At 43.1% G+C, this 22835-nt stretch overlaps 1 protein-coding gene across 8 annotated transcripts; it reads right to left on the reverse strand.

The window, feature by feature from the left end:
• On the reverse strand, positions 1-22617 carry KBTBD11 (kelch repeat and BTB domain containing 11). Of its 8 annotated transcripts, XM_040059852.2 has the most exons (6): positions 22544-22617; positions 21982-22138; positions 20191-20293; positions 19660-19723; positions 8422-8562; positions 1-7984 (listed from the first exon to the last, which is right to left on the reverse strand). In XM_040059852.2, the coding sequence occupies exon 6, from the start codon at positions 7913-7915 to the stop codon at positions 6131-6133; it is 1785 nt and encodes a 594-aa protein (XP_039915786.1). In that variant the 5' UTR covers positions 7916-7984; positions 8422-8562; positions 19660-19723; positions 20191-20293; positions 21982-22138; positions 22544-22617; the 3' UTR covers positions 1-6130. The 8 variants fall into 8 exon arrangements, with proteins under 8 accessions (XP_039915786.1, XP_039915790.1, XP_039915792.1 ...); XM_040059856.2 differs by lacking the exon at positions 20191-20293; XM_040059858.2 differs by lacking the exon at positions 19660-19723.
• Positions 22618-22835: the final 218 nt, after the last annotated feature.

The raw sequence follows: 22835 nt of genomic DNA on the forward strand, positions 1-22835 counted from the left end.
TAAGCTTTTTTTGAAATATTTATTTCATTACAACATAAACTGGGAGTACATAAAAAGCTTTACCTATATATGCTTCAAAAATGAAACTATTAATACATCAGTTACACATATAATTCACCTGAACTGTGAACAGTGTCTAAAGAACTTGCATTAGTTAATCTGTTGAAAGTGGCAGCATTGACATTGCTATTTCATGATTTCACAAATTTGTCGAGGGTTTATCCACTAAGATGTAAAAGCAAAGCAACATACTCCTGCAAAAGGTAGCTTACTAAACACTGTGGTGGTTTGAGAAGCATTGCAGGTGCAAAATGGTAAGACTAGCAATATAATTGGCAAAAACCCAGCCTGTTTAAGAAATACTTGAAAAATCCTGGCCCTATAGTCATCACTGTCTCAAGTACCAACTGTGGTTTCCCTTCCCTGCTATTTGTTTCAACTGGATATACAGTAGGTACTTGTGACTCTGAATTCATCTCTTCCCTTCTATCCCTCAATCCCATTTCTTTCCTTTGAGAAATTCATGAAAGTTAGTCTCCAAAATAGCCTGTTGTTTCAGTTTAACCCCAGCCAGTGGCTCAGCCCCACACAGCCACTCACTCACTCCTCCCAGTGATTTGGGGGAGACAATCAGGACAGTGAAAAAACTCATGGGTTGAAATAAAGACAGCTTAATAACCAACCCAAAAGCTGCACCTGCAAGCAAAGCAGAACAAGAAATTAATTCACTGCTTCCCATAGGCAGGCAGGTGTTCAGCCACCCCAGGAAAGCAGGGCTCCAACACATAGAGATGACTTAGGAAGAAAAACACCATCACTCCAAATGTCCTCCTTTCCTTCTTCGTCCCCCAACTTTATATGCTGAGCATAACAAATGGTCTACAATATCTCTGTGGTCAGATGGGGTCAGCTGTCCCAGATGTGTCCCCCCCAAAGCCCTTGTGCACCACCAGCCTCCTCTTTGGTGGGGTGGGGTGAGGAGCAGAAAAGGCTTTGGCTCAGTGTGAGCACTGCTCAGTAACAATGAAAATATCTCTATTATCAGCACTCTTTTCAGCACAAATCCCAAACACAGCCCCATACCAGCTACTGTGAAGAAAATTAACTCAACCCAAGCTAAAACCAGCACTCCTGCTGATTCCTAATACCATTGGGTTCATTCCAGCAGCTCTCAGCATTCAGCAGGCCAAAACAAATGAAAAGTATGCGATTACATATTCTGAGCGCACAATTTTACTGAGCTTGTGTGTCAATCTCTGCTTTTGGTAGCCGTAACATAACGTCAGAACAGTTCCAGTAACCTAGTAAATGCATGGAACTGTTACAAACTTGCACTACATTACCTCAGAGGAGGAGCTGAGGCAGCAAATAGGTAAGAACACACTTTGCTACAATAGTTCTCAGACTCATACTATTGGTAATAGCCAAGCAGAGCTGTTCTGTTAAACCAGCACCAATCTGGTATGCAAAATAACAGCAGAAAAAAGAGAAATTTATAAAATGTTTTCTATTATGACTGCTCAACAGTACTACCATTTCCCCTTCTGTGTTTTCTTAATTTTTCCAGGAGCAATGCTACTGGGGAAAAAAAAAAAAAAAAAAAAGCCCAAAGATGGGATTCTCTCTAGATCTGGATTCATTCCAGGAGAAAACACTACATATCAGTCCAGACACAAAGCACCAGCACCACTGTTAAGCTTTGTGACAATGAAGACTAACATATCTATGGGGCAGTCAATGGAATACACGATGTAAATCAGGAAAAGCAATAGTCACTCATGAATAGTGGTAATTGGGATACAGCACTCTGAGTGCCAATCAAACAGCACAGGAGAGGTATGGCTTTCATGTGAGTAATTTATTCTTTTAGCACTTTATGTTTTACCAGGTATTTATTTACAAAGAATCTTTCTGTGGACAGAATTTACATCAGCAACTGCACAATTTCAGTCATTACTAGGGTATGACTAACATCCTCCCCATGTTGCTTAACAGCCCCAGTTTTGTTCAAACAGGGTTATTCTTTTGCCAATTATTTTTTTACTTAGTTTCAAGTGTTAATAGAATTTGTACACATGCTTTTGCTGCAATTAAGATTTATATTTTATGGAACCAGTTAATAGAAACAGTAAAATTTCATCTGTTAACAGCATTTCTTTATTGAAATAGGGATTTAGTTTTAGATTCAAGGAAGGCTTTAGGCATTTCACTGTTAGGTACTGCAATGCCTCTTTACTAAGGTAGTACCTCTGAGAAGAATCCAAATTACCTGTTTGGCCTCCCAGTACAGTGCATGGAGTAGCCCACCTCAGACTGGTAACTCAAGACACAGAGCCTGTCTGCAAAAGCTTTCCAAAGAAAACTTGCCCAGCTGTAGCAACTTGTACTAAATCTATGTTGAATTACCCATCTAGGAGGTGAGGCCTGGAATCTACCCAGAACTCAATGTACATGAGCCTATGTGTGCTTTTGGAGGATTTGCATGAAGCTCACCCCTGAGAAAGAGCCACAGGAGGTGGTCCCAATGTACTTCTCCTGAACAGCTATCAAGATTTGAGAGCACAGGCGTGTGCACACACACACACAAACACAGTGCAAGGCCCCAATACAGTCCTTACTCAGCTTAGGGGAATTCAAGCCTAAATTCTCTAGCAGACGACCTTCAAAACGGGAGCAGTCTACAGAGGAAAAATTACTCCCTGAAAAATTAGGGCAACTATCTCCTCCGTGTCCCATTAAAATAAGAGGACTGTAAAATTCAGGGGGAAGAAAGACAGCAGGGCAGACTGTGTCCCTCTAGTTAGTCTCAGATCATTCTGAGGATGACTACCTTGATGATTTGTGAGACTTTCAGCCAATTAACACACAATGCAAAATGCATAAATATGGACTAGCTCCAAGAGTTCCTTTAGTCCATTGACAACCAGAGGGTGGGAGACACGGACTGAATGCTTGCAGGCTAAGAAAGCACACACAGCTCTCCATGTTCCTATGCAAATACGGTAGACTTCAGGCTACTCTATATAAAATGGCTGTTTTAAAAGCAAAACATATGCGAACACAACTCGAGGGTGGCCTAGCCCTTTGGTTTGTACCTAAATTAAACCCTATTACATCAGTGGTTTCTGGATATCCCACTTGGTAGGTAGGTTTGGAACTGCTCTGAGCATTTCCAAATGGGTGGAGGGGAACTGCTCAGCAGCTCCACATGTAAAAGAAATAGTTGTTGCTAGGTTTAAGTAAAACAGTAGGGTTCCAAAATGACAATTTCAGTCTTTAAATGCCTGAAGACTATCTAAATTCTGGTTTTAGTACCAAAGTTTGGTAGGGGGCATTTCTTTGTGAAGATATAATTGGGGGAAAAAAACAATTCTCAGCAAACCTGCCTCAGGCCTGCCAGGGAGGAAGCAGAGGCCACAGAGTAGGAAATCTGGCTAGAAACATGCCTCTGTTGTTAATCACAGGCTGTGACTATGCAGTGTACAAAGGAAACACGTTTGATAGACAGCTACTAATGAAGCCCAGACTCCCCACTGACACTGTGTAAACAGTGAAAGCAGGTAAGCGCTTGATTCAACTTCTTTTAAAAACAGGAGCTAGCAAAAACACAAACCACCGCAGGTTTGCTGAACACTTATTACTGTAGAACTTAGTTCCAAATGTATTTCTTCACAGTGTACAGCAATAAATATTGGAAGAAAGGATACGGTTCATTCTATCCCAAAAGTTTGTGGATTACTGTCACATCTCAAATCATGGAAACTTCCCAAAACTCATTTAGAAGCATTTTCATGCATTAGCAGAATGGAAGTGCTTAATTAATAGGAATGCAAAACCTGGCTTGATACCTCACTATGCTGTAGTATAAGAACTATACTACGTAAGTCTTTGAACTATGAAATTGCGTTGCATTGCAAGATAAAACATACATTTCCTTTTGTTTGTTCCTGGTGGTGCTACTATTTCAAGAGCTGGCCTAGCACTTGCATCTCTAGTTTAAGTATGCACCTAAGCATTGCACTACACAGCTTGAAATACTTTCTACAGTTAACATAAAAATTATGCTGAAAGCAAACATGTAATTCTTCTTTCCTGCTCAAGCTACAACGCTGTAATTTAATTTAGAGTCAATATTTCCAAGGATTCTCATCTGAGAATTAAATCAAATATTCTGCGAAGGATGTTAAATTCCACTGCACCAACCTGTACTGAGGCTAAGATAAATGTCACACTCCACAGGCCTACAGCTCCTGTCTGGCTGATGCTTTAATTAGCTCACTAGGGAACAGCCTCGCTTGGCTAAGAACTTCTAGGACTGGACCACTGTTTTCTACAGAATGACTAACCAGATCAGCTGCATTAAAACCTTGTGCAACAACGAGAAGAGGAAAAAAACCCCAAACATTAAAGGAAAGGAAAAGAAGTTATCTATGAAGTTTCCTATTCTTCTTTGTACAGATGGTGTCTCGTAGGACAGAGCCTGCTGCCTTCCTTTGGAACTAGCAATTATGTGTAAGAATGCTAAAGTCCCGTTTAACAAAAACATCTTAATAAAACATAAAAATATCTGCTTTTTTTGATGCAAGGTCCCTATACCTTTCTAAAATATGAATCTATACTAGAGCTTTGAGTATAAACAGTTCTTTTCCACAGTCCATGCGAGTTCCATGCTGAATATACAGCAATGTACCAGCAAAAACACAGGTTCTTTGTTCAGAAAAGGTTTCTCAGTGATTTACCATAAAGCTAAAACATTTGCTTTGCCTATTGATTTTTTTTAACATATAAAATGTATAAAATAAATGCATGTGCCCTTATCAATATAGTCCGTCTGTGCAGACATTTTACGTTTTCCAGATCTGAATAACATGACAAACATTGTGCTCCAACAAAAAAAGTGTACTCCAACTTTCCACAGGCAGGAAGAAGTTTTGTATGGTTCTGCCTCATTTGGATGCTGCCCCACAAACAGCACTCTTGGCCATTTAGAATCACGACGACAGCGTACGCCATCAGCATGTACTGCAATTAACAAGGACTTATTGATTACAGCAATCATTAGTTCAAAATAAATAAAGCAGTCTCTCAATCAAAAGATAAGGAATTAACATCATGCTAATGCACAATATAATCAACATGTGTAGCACATTCCTATTTTCCATGTCCTCTTCTGATGGTCTTGAAATAAGGGGGAAAGGCTGTTTGCCACAGGTTGGTTTAGGTTAACCTTCCTTGACCTGCAGTCAATTAAAGAGCATACGAAGAACAAAGTTTTTCCCCAGCTCTAGTGGCATACATGGTCATGTCAACTGGTTGCAGTCTGAACAGCTTCAGCTAATTTTTAATTTAAGATCTCTGATCAAAAAAAGTAACTAAACAGTATATTTTCATACAGAAACCACTGCCTTTTTCAAATGTATTCTACCATAAAATGCCACATTTTAAAAAGGTAACTTGACCTTTTTTTTTTCTTTTCATTCCAAGTAAAACATGTGGCACACATTTGTGTTACTTAAAACATTAAGCTTGGTATCTGTTAAATCATCTGTGGTTGAAATTCCTGGGACTACTACAGTGACACAGCTTCCTTAAACCATCTATTGCACCAGAAATGAAAGGCTGTGATGGAGATGTTCTTCCTATACTTTTTAAACATAGGAAATAGTTGGTTTAACATGAAAACAAATGCATCTAAACTATGCTGCCAGCAATGTTTATCCCTCAGTATCATCCTAGAGGGGAAAAAACCACAAATGACACAAAAATCTCCAGCCCAGATTGCAACTATGTGTAAACACACAACGAACACTAACATTCCATTATGACACTGTCGTCACAAATATTTTAGAAATCCAGGTGTAAAAACATTTTTCTCAGATTGGGGATTGGCACAAACATAATCCAGAGATTATCCTTTATAGCAGCTTTCACTTTTGTGTGCTTGGCTTTTCCCACAAAGCACAGCAAACATGAGAAGAGTTACAACTGAGTTAAAACCAGCTCAACATCTTGAGAGCAGAGAGGAGGAAGTCCCTTTCCTCTGCAGACACAACACAGAGGGTGTCCTCTGCAGACGGGAGTTCGTGCAACCCAACTCCCCTCCCAGGAAGCCAGAGCCAGGCTGGCCACCTTACAGTGGGAGGGAGCCCTCCTGGTCCCCCGTTTTGTCCAGCCTCTCAGGCAGGGTAAGCACGAAGGGTAGGAGGACACCCTTGGCGTCCAAGGGAGCTTTAAGAAGCTCCCCGTCAAAGGTGCCCTTGAGCCCACCATCTGCTTCCACCTCACCGTCCTGGGCTAGGCTGAAGCGAAGGGTGCCGGTCCGGTTGACGCAGTAGATGGTGTTGCCCAAGGGCGCGCAGCGGAAGGGCTGGATGGGGCCAGCGCTGGGCCGCAGGCTGGCGCACTGGCTCCAGCACTTGGCCACCGTGTTGTACCGGAAAACTTCAACACCGCCGCTCGTGCCGCCGCCTGGGCCCTGCTCCCCGCCACGGCCACTGCTCACATCAAAGCGGTAGATGAAGTTCTTGAAGGCCACCATGTCAGCAGAGCGCCGGCGGCTGCTGTTGTAAGGGCACTCCTGCCACTCGTCACGCTTGGGGTCGTATTTGAGCAGGCGGTAGAAGAGGGAGCCTCCTGACACATAGATCTCCCCGTTGCAAGTGGTGGCCTCGTGAGCCACAGCGAAGGCACCCTTGGGCAGGGGCGCCACAGGGCTCCAGCGGTCGGCCCGCGGGTCGTATCTTTCCACAGTGAAGAGGCACTCACCGCCCACAGCATAGAGGTAACCATCCAGGGCCAGCAGCTTGAGCTGCGAGCGGGGCTGAGCCAGCGGCCGCACCTGGCTCCAGGTGTCGGTCAGGGGGTTGTAGCAGAAGACCTTGTCGGAAAGGCGGGCCCTGGGTTCGCTGCCCAGCGGCCCTGTCACAATGCCACCCGCTAGGAAGAGGTAGTTGTGGAGGACACACATGGCGCAGCCCTTGGCGTTGGCCTCCTCGGGCAGGCGCGTCAGCACCCTCCACTCGCCGCTGGACTCCTGGTAGCAGTGAATGAGGGAGCCACTCTCCTCCAGCGACACCACGGAGGAGGGACTCTGCGGCCGACTGCTCTCGCGGCTCTGCGGCCGGCTGCCACCACCCGGCCGCTCGAAGGCGTCGCTGACCTCGGCCACCAGCAAGCAGGGCCGGCCGGCATCCATGCGCTGCTGCAGGATGAGGTCCCGCTCGGCGCCGCTGAGGCGGCCGTAAACGCTGGGCTCCCGCAGCACCTCCAGGTAGTGGTCGCTCATGAAGCGATAGGCAGCCTCCCGCAGCTCTGCCAGCCGCTGCTTCTTGGCCAGGCAGAGGAGCTGGTAGCAGTTGCCGAGGCAGAGCTGGGCGCGCATGGCCTCGGCGGCACAGTGCAGAGCACAGGGCATCTGGAGGACGCGGGCGCCGCTCACCACCTCGGCCAGGTTGTCGTGCCTCACCTCGCCCATGCGGGCCGTGTACACGTAGTCGATGAGCAGCCGCAGCGCCCCGTAGCTCACCCCCTTCACCCGCAGGACGTCCCGTGAGGCGCGGGCACGAAAATAGTCACTCTTGGCCGCCAGCACCGACTTGTGCGCCCGAATGCGGCGGCCCGACACCTCGATCACCAGGTCGGGCTCCTCCGGCGGCCGGTCCCGCGGCCCCACCACGTCCTCATCCTCCTCCTCCGGCTGGCAGGCGGCGTTGTTGATCTCCCACTGGCTCTGCACCACCCGGCCACCGGCCGCGGGCGGCTGCGGCTCGGCAGCGGCGGCGCTGAAGCAGAGGGAGGAGCTGAAGCCGCAGGGGGCGGCCGGCGTGGGCGGCGGTGGCGGCGGGGGAGCGCCGTTGGCAGCGCCGTTGGCGGCCCCGCTCTCCTCCTCCTCCGGGGCCGCGCCGCTGCCCTCCATGGAGCCGCGCTACCTGCGCCGCGCCTGGTCCGTGGGGAACGCTGCCGGCCGCCGCGGCGCGGCCATCACCTGCGGGACAGACCCAACAGCGCTCAGCATCCGCAATTCCTCCGCTCCCCCGCGGCTGCTTTCCCTCCCCGACCCTCAGGATTAGTATTCGGGGCCGCCGCTCTCGCAGGCGAGACCCTCGCTGGTTTCCGGGGCTAAACCGCCGCTTCTCCTTTCCCTGGGGGATCCACCCTGCGGCTCGGCCGCCCCCGCGGCCAACTGCGCTAGCTCAGCCCTCGAAAACCTGAGCTCTTTTGGTGGGACGGGGGATCGCCCCGATGAGCACCTCAACAGCCTGAAAAGCAATTCTCGGATTTCCCGTTGCCCTGCAGAAATTTTAAGCTGTCTGCAGGCGCTGCAATCCTTTTCAGGACAACTGGTCCCTACACCGCGGTGGGTGATGAGCGAAAATCTCCTCTAACTGCAGATACTTCGGAGTACTATCATAATATATTCACCTTGTGCAGCTCTTTCAGTGGAAGGCTGAGGCTGCAGTCTATTCTGGAAGGCGATTCCCCACTAGCCAAATTTGCCTTTGCATGACCTTCAGGAAGTTCTCTTCATTATCTTCATTCCTGAGCTCCTCATATGCATTCCCCCTGTTTAAAACAAAGTGTAAAAAGATGAATATTTTTAAAATCGATACATTCTCTGTTTAGTCAGAAGTTTGGGAGCATTAAAGTTATGTCTCCTTTAATAATATACCTAGGGTATCAAAGATGCCATAAGTATGCTAATAATCTTAAGTGTTTATAAAACACATGAAAGTATTTTTTTCTGTACTTGGGACAAGAGCAATCTCACATTTGTGTAGCAGCATATGCACAATGTAAAGCATTACCAAGGTGTCAGACTTCACAAAGATTGCTTCATGGCTTTATTCAAATATATATAGCTTCTGTTAATAAAAAGTAGAAGCAATGAAAAAAATTCACAATAGATAATTAGAACATGAAGTCTCTTGTGGGAAAAGGCAGGATACAGGGAGGGCATGGCTTTAAGTAGGTTACTCCCTGTCAGCACAATCACCACTCAGTTGTACCTTCATTTCACTAATACGGTTTTTAGAATTTAATGAAGTGCCATTTCTTTTCCTCTTGTTTGTTTATGAATTTCCCAGACTTACAACCAGGCATTAAAACTTGGTTTAAGTTTTGATGAGTGACGCATAAAAATTGTCTAAATGTACTTAATATAATTTAGTAAGTATCTGCAGCCCTGATTTTATTTTTAAGGAGGTCATTAATTTCCATTAAACCCCCTTTGTCAGTTTTTTTCACAGTCCTCAAGGAACACTCATTTCTATGTAAAATATGCATTGTGGTAGCTTTCTTTCAGCAGACAGGATTCGTTTACCCTGTTAAATTAGCAAAAGGGAGAGCTAACTTTTTAATATTTTTTGTACTGAAAGCATAATTGGTAAGTGACATTGTCTGGAAACTGCTGACACAGACTGGAAATCTAGAAGCCCATACTTGCAATGCAAACTTTACTTAAATGTTAGTATCAGTCTTCCCTCATGGCTTTTTATTTTGTGCACTTGCCTGATAAAGGACTTTCTAGTACATTTGATCCCATTCAGTAAGACTGAATCAATGCTAAGGCTTGATTTCTGGGTATTGGAGACTTTCAGACCATAACAACAGCATTTTAGAACTTGCTAGAATGAGTAGATTTCACCAACTTTGCATTCCTCATCTGAGTGTTTAAAAAATTGGCACTTAGGAACTTTCTATGGCTGTATGAACTTTGGCTAGCTTAAGTGGCAACTTCCTGCTGTCCAAACCCAAACTCTGTAGGTCAAGCTTTCCTGAGTTTTCTGTGGTTATAACTAGACAAGAAGAAATGTAGTGATGTGTGTGCACACTCGGTGTGTCTGTGGAAGATGTACTGACTCATTAATAAGCTGGGCAGCATCCCTGTTGATGTGATTATGGTCTTCATCCTTAACAGTACACAGAGCAACTGATAATATTCTGGCCATTCCTGACACACCTCACTTCTGACACCACTTCTCACTTCTATTTATGTACCCCCCCTACAAGGATTGAGTAGCTTCAGACAGTTTCAAACTCTTGGTCTATGGCTTGATTTTGCAAGTTGAAACTATAAAGGAAGAATGAAAGAGAATGCTACCAAAAATTACAAGTATGGGTGATTAAATGTGAGAAGTCAAAACCAGCAACTCTAATACCAGTAGTATCTCTCTATGGTGGAATTTATTTCTTGGGTTATGTCCCAAAGGAAAATCTAACTAATTTCATTGGAAAATCTAGAACATTTAGAATTTTCAAAGCAGTTCAAACAATAACCAGAAAAACTTATCAACTTTCTCAGCTAATAGGAAAAAAAAAAAAAAAAGAAAAAAAAAAAAAAAGGGTGATATCCTCCTTAAGCACAGTAATCATACCTTTTCCCATATTCAAATATCTGCTTGGTTTAGAAGTATGATTTGACACATTTGAAATGTTATTGAGAAAGAAGCTTGTAACAAACACTTGTGTTAACCCACTACAATTCCCTTTGTGAGGAATCACAAGGAGAAGGAAGGACTGATGGCATTGCTTGCTAATGGTAAGCAGCAGAATTCTGAAGAAAATTATCCTCTGGTATATCCAAAGCTAATTACCAAGAATACACTGAATTTCATACTGAGCATTAGAAGGACTTAAAGTACCATAAAGTACAATTAAGGCAACAAGGAACTATATGGGAAAGCTGAAGATTTAGAAAAACTGAAAGAGGGTTTGGAGAATTTTGTCAATGACAGCAATGACCATGACAGCATTGACCACTCTGGAAATCTAAGCACCTCTGTCTAGCTGAAAGCAAAACACAAGAATTACACAAAGATGCAAAGGCTGAGAAACCAATTCAGAGAAGTTGTGGAACATTTCCATTACTGAGCAACACGACTGATCTGAGTTAAAAGGTGATGGATTTAGTACGAAACAGGAAGATGCTGAAGGGGCCTGATGGAAATACAATACTGAACTCCTTCCCTGTTCTTTTTTTATCTACAGTGATCAAAGAGTTATACTGCTGTTCTGGCAACAGAGAATAATCAAAAAGTACAGAACTGCAGAAGATACTTGATAGCTGTGATGATTCAGAAGAATAAACTTGATTTTAACATGTTTTCAAAACTCACAAACAGGATAGGTCCTGGAAAAGCAAGCAAGCTATTGAGAGTACATGTTACTCTATGGACTGAGGTCACCTTTTATACTGGGGACTTTTAAGTGAAGTTGAATTACTTGGTCTGAAAATGTTTTCATTATCATGGGTTTGGTCTAGGGATGATGTAATGTTAATGGACAGAGGAGCTGCCAACAAACATGAACTGTATTTACAGACTTGGCAATGACACACAATATCCTGAATGTGTGGCCCCAACCTCAAATCTGTGAGACACTGCTCAAGTAACAGCACAGATAAGAAAGCACAGTTTTTCTGACAGAGAAACTGTAAAGAAGAGCTGCAGGTAAAGTTTCCTGGCATTGCATCCATTTGGCAGTCCTTCTGATAAAATCCAATTAAACGCTTGTATTGAATTGTTCTCTCCTCGTTTTTTTGTGCAGTGCCAATAGCCTTTGATCCAAACCACCTCCTGTAGCAAGACCCACTTTCTCTGGGGAATATGTGCATGTGGGAGGAATTGGGTTACTTCTCTCTAGTTCACAAATGGAAACGGCTCTGACTCAGTCTCATGGTAAAAAAAAGCAGTGCTTTCCCTACCATAGGCAACTCTAATTTACATAAGCAGGAGACTTACCAGTTCAGAAAATACAGAATGCCATTCTGCTCCATCTTAGTCCAGAGAAAATGTTTTTATAAAAACCTGAACTGTCAAATTTTTACTTCAGTAGAGAAGTCCCTTGGGATAGGGGTGTCATCTGATTGAGATGATTAAGGCGTCCAAAGAGGCAGGATCATCAAAAGAGAAAAAACATCCCTTATATTTATTTTAAAAACTAAACAATGACTTAAAAGTAGAACTGGCTAGGGTGAAGTGTAGGCAGAGTCAAGTGTAAGAGTAGTTTTCATACTTATAGTCTACAACACTCCTGGTCACTGAGTAGATCTGTGAAATTCAGAGCAAAAAGTCATTCTCTTTGTAGATGGGGAAAACATTTGGAGCACAATGATGCCATTTCTCTGAAAGGGCCTGCACTGCTTGGATCCTATTACAGATTTAAACTCTAAACCTTAACCACTTGATTAACTACCTACTGTTTGTAAGAAAAATGTAAAATCGTCTTTCAATGTGCCACTTCAAGAAAAACAGCAGGAAGAATAATGCTTTTTCTCTCCCTTTTTTAAAATTAGGTACCATACAATCCTGAGTGTTGGATATATGGCTTTTATAGTATTGCCTACACACTCAAGTGTGGATCAAATTTTGACCTCTCAAGGTACTGTAATTTTTTGACAGTATGTAATAAAGATATGAATTGGTTTTCATCTCATAACTACAACATTTTCATACAACGACAAAGAAAAATAAACATTTTAGAACTGCAGTTTATGACTACAGACCACACAAGAAACATGTGGACAGCAGGTCCTCATCAGAAACTCAGAGGAAGAAAAGGTTGTGTGTATCTGGGCAGTGAGGAAGAGAGAGAGGAAATAAGTCATAATAAAAATATTATCAAAAGCCTGATTAAATCGATATTATAGCTAACAAATCTAAACTAAAAATATACAAGTTCTAAACAGTCATCAGAGAAAAGGTTTCCTAACAGTGATATCCATAGAGACAAACATTCTCTAAAAAGGAAATTATCTTTTTGAGTTCCTTCCAGTTTAGACTCTTCAGAAATAGTTAGGGAGGAGTAGTGTCTCTCAGGGCTTCTCACAGCAAAAAGGAAGTAACACTCCTATAAAAGCAAAATCTAGCAAAGATTAAGTGCAAGTTCTCTCCAATATCCTCTGGAGTAAAGGAAGTCTAACAAAAAAAAGATCAGTCAGAAACAAGTTTGGAGTGATTACAATATCTTTGGCAAAAAACTCCAGGGCTGATGTGGTGTACTTATCACTAATGCACTACAGGTCAAAAGATAAGTATGGCATGCCAACACCATACTGTATCTAACAAAACTTTTTATGCAGAATTGCTGCTAATCCTACACATGGGCACACAGCTACACTCCTAGATACGAGAGCACGTGGTCATGTCTGTGATAAACTGAAGTTTGGTTGCTTTCATCATATTTGGGCACAGCTAACACCACATTAAATTGACAGCAGTACCAAACATGCCAGTGTGGTGCTACAGTTGAAAGGATGAATGCAGTCCTTAAATGTGTGTGCTGGGAAATACAGAGTACCCACAGGGAAAATGCTGCCTTTCCTCTACAGCATTAGTAGGTTTGCAATGGAACATGGTGGTTGAATGGATGGAAGCACGTATGTTCAAGGCTTTACATTTTGGAAGGAGCATTTCAAAATTTTGAGAACAGAGAAGAGTACCAAACTATTTCAGAGACATTAAAAAGGAAAAAAAACAAACTAAAAAACACTTCAGTGAGAGACTCAGAACAGCCTTTTGCAACCAAAGGCTTACTCTGTCTCCATGCTGCACACCAGCTCCCAAGCAAAAAGGTGATACCACATGGCTTTGGAGAAAACATGGCCTATGCTAGTAGCCTGGAGAACTAGTACAGCAAGCCTTAGTCAGCCTGAGAAATGCAGAGCTGACACTTCTTCAGGGCTTGGTATGTTTGCTCAGTGACTTGATGACTGCGCACAAGTGTAGGCACATGAAAATTCTGCATGCTGAAGGCTTTCTTAGGCTGGTGAAGAAACCCTAAGCAAAATAAGTGTAAGTGTAAACAAAGCAAAAGATTTATGCTACTGGGAAAAAAAAAAAAAAAGAAAAAATAAAAGAAAAAAAAAATAAAAAAAAAAAAAAAAAAAAAAAAAAAAAAAAGGACTGTTAGAGCATATTGTGGTTAATTAAAATTAACCACAATTGATGGGGAGAGTGAAGGATAGGCTCAAGGAAATCTACAGAATAAAACCCAAAAAGCACATTCATCTTAGGAGGATCCTGAGTAAGAAAACTGCCAGGGTATTAATATTCAAAGACAAAGAAGTATGCCATGGAGAAATACATATTTTTATCCTGCTACATACTTCTGTCAATACTGGATTATGGTTTATGCAGGAGGCATGATGCTGGTCTAGGTGGACATTTCATCCGACATGAGAAGATCCTTATTCTGATGTGATGAAAGGGATCTTGAGTATGTGCCTTGCTGGAAGGCACTTGGGAAGCAAGGGTAAATAAAATTTGACAGGAGCAGACTAGTTGATCTAGAAATCCTTTCTGACCTTAAATTCCATAAACTGCCGTACACCACTGCCAGCAATGACTAGAAGCAAAGCATCAGCTTGTGATGATTAAAAGCCTCATTTAAGCATTAGTGTGTAATGTATTGTAATGTGGTAATGTTGACTGCAGAAATGCTTTTCAGTATTAAACTGTATTGTCAACAAATTGCAAGCATATTCAAAGTCTCTACAAACACTTTGGCAATGTTGGTACTAACAAAGAAGGAGGAGAATATCCACTGAGAAGCCAAGTCAAGCAAACCAGGAAATTAGTTTAGACAGATTTTTGAAAATCAAAGTAGAGTTAGACTTGGTTTTGCTTCCAGAACAGCACTTGATCTCCATAAATGTACTGCATTCTTCCAACACACCTACTCTGTACTGCATTTAATCCAGAAGATGGGGCAACATTTTTGGAGGAAATTAAATTCCTGCTCTAAGACAAAACTGGATTTTACTTTTTATATTATTATGGAAAGGACATACAGATTGACAAGCCCAAAGCACCAGAAATCTGCCAAAATATGTCACCACTGTGCTTGAGAAAGACCAAATTTGAGAGGTTACAGCAGACTTAAAAGGGAGGCTAGCAGTCCCATTTTTCTGAGACTTATACCTCAGAAAACAAAGTAAAACTCCTAGAGGAGGCAATAATGAAATTTTTTTTTTTTCCCAGACAAATTCTAGATCTGGTACTTAAGAAAAGAAAATGCCCCACTTTTAGAAACTGAACAGTTTCACTGATTAATTGACAAATTAAGTGTAATGCTAAGAAAGTCAGAGATCCTTTATATACATGGTGAATGGCACCTTTCTCATTTTTGGAGATCATATATGGTTTCCTTTCCCAGATACTTCTTCAAACTTAAGGTTTACAGTCATTCTAGCTGCAACTAAAAATTACATTACAGGTAGTTTGATTTCAAGAATTCCAGGTTCCTGCAGTCATTGTCCCTACACAGACTTAGGACTGCATTCAAATATGGAGAGACCTGCCACAGCGCTGAACATGGCAAAGGCTGACTTTAAGGGCAGGTTTATCTGGCAGCTGGCATTGCAGCAAAGATGTGAGACCTAAGACAGCCAGATCAGATAGCAGAGCAAAACCTCCAGCATGACAGCCTTAATCTGAAAGAAGGAAAGGAATCAGCTTACACAGACTTCTGTCTACCACAGCAGAAATGCTGTTGGTACACTTTGCTCTTGGTCCTACAACTATGACCTACTGGGTGACTCACAGGAGTTTGACTTCTTTTATTTATCTCATGAAAATCATGAAAATCAGGCCAAGGTGGAGAGACATAGGGCCATATTCCCACACAGAACTGATCTGTGGGAGGGATGCACCTCCCAGTTCTCCTGCAAGAGAGACAGACACTGTGTGTCTGAGCTGCACCTACCTGTAACCAGCTCCTGGAATGAAATCTGGAGCATACACACAGGTTCTGCACACATATGCATAGGTGGGTACAACTGGATGCCAACTGATTTGGAACCTCAAAAATCAGCACATGAGAGCTACCAAGGGTTAGTCAGTAGAAAAATACAAAAGACCATGGTGATGAAGTGCTCAGCTTATGCAGTCAGGGGACTTTAGTTCTTGCTTTGGGTGTCTCAGCCCAGAATCGTCTGCAAAATAAATCTAAATTACTTTAAAAGATAGCAGTACTGACCCTTGCTGCTACTTTGCCTTTCTGTACAATAATTAAAGCTCTGACCAACCCCCATGGGTAACTTGTCACTGCCCCTTCCTTTGCCTGACAAGACTAAAACCCCTGAATATCAACCAAGTGCCCAAACCATCAGGTCTATGAAAGAAGGGCTACTCTCCTTCAGACTAAAGCAGTATTACTTTTCAGAGAAACAATTAAAATATGTTTTTGAGGGTGATGAAGAAGAATCCTGGGTTCTGCTCTCTGCCAAAAGTGAAGTTTCTGTACTTCTTCCCATTGCCTTCAGTGGGTCAGGGCTCAGCTATATTGCCTGGAGATCTGAGCCATTCTGGCTTGTGCTAGGATTCAAAAACACTTCTGCTGATCTCAAAGCAGAAACACATGCTGCAGTCATAGGTACTTCTGTGGCAGGCCTTTACTACAAAGAGTACCTGTAGGCTGTCAGCCCAGATTTCACCAAACAGCAGCAATGATGCTACTTTTAGCAGCAATGATGCAACTGAGGCCTTAACAAAGTATGAAATGACCTTATGTAATCATTGGAACTAGACAGGGAAAGAAGAGAAAATTGAGTGTAACATATGCTGTTTACATTAGTAGAAGCTAACACTAGCTGACCATTCTGAGACAGAAATAAAATATGTTTCTATTAAAATACCCTTATTTTCATGGCCTGACAATTTCTGCCTCGGATGTGTAACATTTTTTACTAAAATGTGAATTTCATATGCGGAGCCTGAGGGTTTAGGCAAAGCTTCTCTGGCACTGACTTCTCTGACTAAGCTCAACTTTTACATCAGGAATTTAGAGCAGGCAATTCAGTAGATCCCACTATATTTTTTTTTTTCCATTGAACAAGGCAGACAGGTGCCTAAATTAAAGAGACAGAAAAAATTGCCTGGTTATCTAATCTTATTCCTGCAAGAACAGACCAAAGAATTTTACTCCTGTACCAAGCCAGTAACTTCTGGATGAATTAGGTCAAAAACATTGTTCTGCTCAGATCATTGATCTCACATCTATTCAGTTTCTCTGTTTTGGCCAATGGCCTTGATGGAAAAGCAGGTGTCAAATAGATCATCCCGAATACCTTGAAGAAATGTACATGCTGCTTTTCACTTTGGAACTCTCTTCCCCAAAATGATCCTTGCTCTTTCTGAAGAGACATACAGACTGGCAACACAACCATGAAAGGTGATGATGATCACAAGACTTCCCATCTGCTTTTGGACTTTTTGACACAGAGTAGAAGTAAAGACTGTAGTATTTCTGACTAATCTATGATTCAAGTTTTTCATTTTCAAGTGCTACAGAATAAAGGATTGCTAATGCATGCAGTTAAATATGCAGCATGTTCAAAGGTCACAGTGCTATCCCTGCATTTATTAGTCTGCAATTTGGACAGAGCTGTACAGCCAGGACCCAGAGTAAGAAGTAAGACTTTTACATCAGTATGCAAGACAGAGATGTTTGGGTGTATGGTTATGATTTGAGAGATGTGAGAAGAAGCTTAGACTCAGGGGTCCTGGTTTGTGGTTCTGACCATTTAGAGATTTTGACGTTTCAGTCAAGTCTAAACTTTGGTTGCTTCTGACTGGAAAGATCTTAGATATACAACAACATATCCTCAAAGCAGATACTGAGGGGTTTCAGCCACTGTCACGTGAAAGGCTGCCTGATTTTGGAAGTACAATCCAAGTATTTATTTCCCCTAAGGCTGAAAAATGTCTTGGCAGAAATACTGTTCAGATATTGGACTATCAGATTCTTCCAACTCTCTTCCCTGTCTCAAAGGTCTTCTATCACAGAGAATGAGTGGTACAGACCTCATCCTGAACAACAAGCAGCAGCACCAGTGAATTTTATCACATTGGTGCACATGAACAGACTTCTTCCTCATTTTCAAAATTTAAATTTTCTTGGGACATATGACATTGACAACCTCCAAAGCTTGCACTACAATACACTCAAATGACATTTACTTCTACTACTTCTGCATCTACTGTGGAAACCAAACTTCAAAACTCAATTATCAATTGTTATTAAAGAAGTATGTTTGTGTATTGCTCACTTCCACAGCTTTGAAGAGAACAAGGCTTGTGCTAGTAGGCTGCAACTAGAAACTGCCACTTAAGTTTCACAGAGAATTTTGATAAAGCCAGCGTCTGACATCACTTTAAATCCCAACCCCACTGTAATCAAAGAAAATTCCCATTAACTTCATGAGCATCAGGATTTCTCACGCTGTTGTACTGGGTTTGCACAGCAAGGTTTTGGCAGCGGGAGGGCTACAGAATTGGCTTCTGTGAGAAGCTGCCAAAAGCTTCCCCATGTCTGATAAGGCCAGTGCCAGCCAGCTCCAGGACAGAGCCTCCAGCGGCCGGAGCAGAGCCCATCAGTGATGGTGGTAGCGCCTCTGGGATGACAGACTTAAGAAGAGGAAAAGGTTACTGTGCAGGAGCAAACTGCAGCCAGAGAAGACAGGAATGAGAATATGTGAAAGAAGTAACTCTGCAGGCTCCAAAGTCAGTGCAGAAGGAGAGGGAGGAAGTGCACCACGCACTGCAGCAGATCCCCCTGCAGCCCATGGTGCAGCCCATGGCAAGGCAGTTGTGCTCCTACAGGCCATGGAGGTTAATGGTGGAGCAGAGGTGTGGAAGATCCCACACTGAACCAAGGTGGATGCTGTGGACACCATGATCCTGTGGGAAGCCCACACTGGAGCAGATTTGCTGACTTGTGACCCCACAGAGGACCCATGCTGGAGCAGTCTGCTCCCGAGGGACTGTACCCAATGGGAGGGACTCATGCTGAAGCAGTTTGTGAAGAACAGCAGCCCATGGGAAGGACTTATGCTCAAGTATTCTGTGGAGAACATCCCTTACTGGAGCAGGGGAAGACTGTGAGGAAGGAGGAGCAACAGAGACAACATGTGATGAACCGACCACAATGCCCAGTCCATGTACCCCTGTATCACTGGGGAAGGGGGAAAGGTAAAGAATTCAAGTGTAAAGATAAGCCTGGGAAAAAGAGAAGTATGGTGGGAAGATGTTTTTAAGATTTGGGTTTATTTCTCATTATCCTACTCTGATTTCCCTAAGTCGACTATGTTTTGCTCGTAACAGTAACTGGTGAGTGACAGCTCACTGTGCTTATCTTGACCCACAAGGCTTACATTTTATTTTCTCTCCCCTGTCCAGCTGAGGAGAGGAGTAATATAGCACGTGGCATCCAGCCTGGGTTAATCCACCACAAGTGTACAGACAAATGTAAACGGTCGCTTTTTTTTTAACTAAAGCAATGCAGAGAGTTGCAGTAAAAGGAAAGATGAAAGAAGCTACAAGATAAGAGAAAAACTCTCCCATGAACGGATTTGTCTTTGACTGATGGAATCAGAATATTTTTTGTTCACATGCCACTCCAATCACAAAGGGTTGGCTTTTAGTTCTTACTGTTTAACACCTAAAATATGGGTTGCAGAAATAATAGTTCATTTCCAGAGCTTTAGGGCCTGTTTTTTCAATCTACTTACAAGAAAGGGGAAAAGAGAAAAAAGCAGAACTGCTTCCAAGAAAAAAAACCCAAAACTATTGTATAACTCTGACAGGTTGATAGTTTGAAATGATTCAGAAGTCCAGCAGCTTTCTAGCAGTTAAAGATCCAAAACTGAGATGCAAAACTTACCTAGCTCCTTAAGGACTCCTGGATGAGTCAGTGTCCAGAAAAACAAAAAAGAGTTGGTGCTAATCTGTGAATGCATAAATGTAAAATAACTTCAATTAATGCAAATCATGTTGTGACAGACAACATTAACAGCATGGAAGCTGCTTGACCAACATACGTTGATTTGTATAGAATGATTGTGGTTTCTGGCGTGTTTCCGAGTGGGTTAAAAAAGGCTGTCAACCTGTCTCTTTCAGCCAGAGGCACAGCAATGGCAGCTTCTGAAGCATCACACCTGAAAAGCATTTATGTGACACATCTTTCTTCTCCCCCTGACACACAATGCAAAATCTGTAGAACCACTGGATTTTTTTCTTATGCTTGTTTTGCATTAAATAAACTGACTTAACCAATCATGAATTCCTGCCATCTTCACTGATGAGGTATAATAAAGAAACTGCGAAATGTAGTACCAAATCTCTAGTTCAGAACAAGAAAACCCAGACAGCTCTTTTTTGCATTAACACTCAATCCCCCATATACAATACTGACCCAGTCTTGTAATCCTTCTGAAGCTAAAACTGCCAGTTAGCATCCAAGGAGGATTTTAGGATGAAGGAAAGGGCGCAGCATTGCCAACCAATTGGTCCTGATCCTGCAGAGAGTTACACACAGATTTAAACACTCTGTTCACAGGACTAGCCCCACTTGTAATGCCAACATCTGCAGTGTAAACTGAGTGCTTGCTTAATTAACTGCAGGAGGAAGGCAAAATCTCTGGCCATTCACTGTGTTGTCACATGGTGAAGAGTTCTGGCACAGGGAATCGGGCAGGAACATATAGCCCAGGCTAGGGAAAGAGCAGGGTCTCTTCCTGCTCAATGAGAACTCAGTCACACATCAGGTTAAACTGGTTGTCAAATCCTGAACTGCTATAAAGTAATTCTTCTTCAATGAGAACTAATCATTCCTGCTCACTGACAAAACAACATTGAAACCAAACATGAAGCAGAAACAATAGATGATGACAATTTCACTGAAAAATAAAACACCAGGAGTAAAAATGTCACGTCCTGAGAAGGCTAATGAGATAAAAAACAATGAAAATGAGCTCATTTTTAAAATAGGTATTTTCAAAAATGTGAAGTGGTATAAAATGACTTCTCTGCTTCTGTTCAGAGGCAAGAAACAGGCTCCCAACTGCAGTGCTGTATAATGTCAGCAGGGATAAACAGAAAAATCCCTGCAAATTCTACAAAGGATCCCACCAAGAAAAAAATAAAATATTAAAAAAAAAAAAAGTTTAATTCTACCTTAAAAGAAATTGCAGGGTTTCCTTTCATGTTTTATTATACTCTTCTTTAGCAGTAAGCTGGCCCTAATATCCTCTTGCAACAGGATACTACAGAACCCTGAAACCCCTGGTAAGTAGAATCTGGATGCAGTCATCTCACCACATTGTCATTTCTATGGTAACCTAGGCCAGCCCTAAATACTATAATCCTGCTTTACCATAGTAAAGCCAGTTAATGACTTTCATTGAATGTTCCTGCCAAATAATGGTGCTCTAATATTTATTGACATTTCAAGTCTGTCTATCTCTTTGGACTATTTGTTATATTGAAAAGTGATGCAAACACAGTATTTATAGACTAAAGGATTCCAGCCTTTTGGTATTATCAAGGTGCAGTCCTGCAAACTCCAGCTTCCAAGGGGCACCACTGCCAGGAGCAAGTCCTGCGGAGCACAGAGGAGCTGGGGCAGGCATGGGACCAGTCCTTGGCTCTTGGCAGGTTCTCATCAGACAGTGTCATTAGCAGTGGATGACCAGAGCATCCCCTGGCATGCACTGGATGTCCTAATTAAAGAATAAATGCTGTGTGATGGGTCCTGGGAAGAGGAGAACACAGAACAAGTAGGATGGGCCAAACAGTTAAACAAGGGAGGAACTATTGCTTTGTCAATACTAGTGACTATGTAATTACTATTTTCCACAAACATTCCACTTAATTCCTTTTTGTGAGACAGACGGTTAAGTCCCTAAAAAATAGAGAGCCGTTTTGCTTCTCAGATCATACAGAAGGATTGTTCTATTTTATTGCTATTCTATTTTTTATTGCCCTACTTTTTTTTCCTAGCTTTTTGCTCCAGTTTTCTATTGTTTGGCTTAATTGCTGTGGAAAAGCTTTACAGAATATTATTATTTCTAGAAGAGTTTATTTTTTCTTGATAGCGAAAAAAGTTGGCAATAGGATTTAATACTATCATTTTCTGTGCTACATGCAAGTTGGGGTTCAAGAGTCTGCTTTTTGTTGCTTTAAAGCACCAGACATAAAAACCTACCTACTTAAATTCAGTACAAGTTTTTTTGAAGCATCTTCCACCCCGCAAAATCCTGCACGCGTGTGTTCACAGAGGGCTTGAGTGTGCTTTTAGTAGGATGGGGTAGCACGCCATGAAGAATTTATAGCGGGAAGCAATCTCCTGCTGTTACACATCCCTAAACGTTAGTATAAAGAGTCACTTAGATTTTTAATAGGTCAGCTGGATTAAAACAAACAAACAAACAAACAAACAAAAGAAAAACAACAGCAAAAAATCACCACAATAAAATACGCAGGCATCAGGGTTGGCTCCTCTGCGACATATGGAGAAGGGATATGGGGACATGCCCGGCCTTCCCGCTGCCCAGGGAAGGTGGATTAAAGGGGGCCAGGAAAGAGAAAAGAGCACGATTAAACCTGACAGCGCTCCAGCAACCCCGCTCACACACAGGCGGCTACCCTGGCTCCACGTCGCGGTCCTTACCGCAGATATCGGCAGATATCGGCGGATACCGGCACCAGCCCTCCCTAGAGGCTCCGCGACCCCGGCCCCGCTCCCGTCCCGCTGCCTCCCCGCTCACCTTTCGGCGGCGGCCGACGAGCCCCGCAGCGCTCCGGGGCAGCTCCCGCAGCGCAGCGGCCCCGGCGCCTCGCCCGGCGGCGGGAGCGGGCGGGGGAGGCCGGGAAGGCGGGTGGGAGCGGCGCCGCGATGCCAGGCGAGGCAAATGGCTGAAGAGCGGGGGCCGGGCTGGCGGAGGGGCCGGGCGGGCGCGGAGCCGCGCTCGGCCCCTTTGTTCGCCCGGCAGGCGGAGGGAGGAGCGGGCACGGACCTGTTGCCGCTGGCGGCGGCTCCCGGCGAGGGGCAGCGGCCGA

The sequence above is a fragment of the Hirundo rustica genome, chromosome 3, assembly GCF_015227805.2.
Source record: "Hirundo rustica isolate bHirRus1 chromosome 3, bHirRus1.pri.v3, whole genome shotgun sequence".
Taxonomy (NCBI): Eukaryota; Metazoa; Chordata; class Aves; order Passeriformes; family Hirundinidae; genus Hirundo; species Hirundo rustica.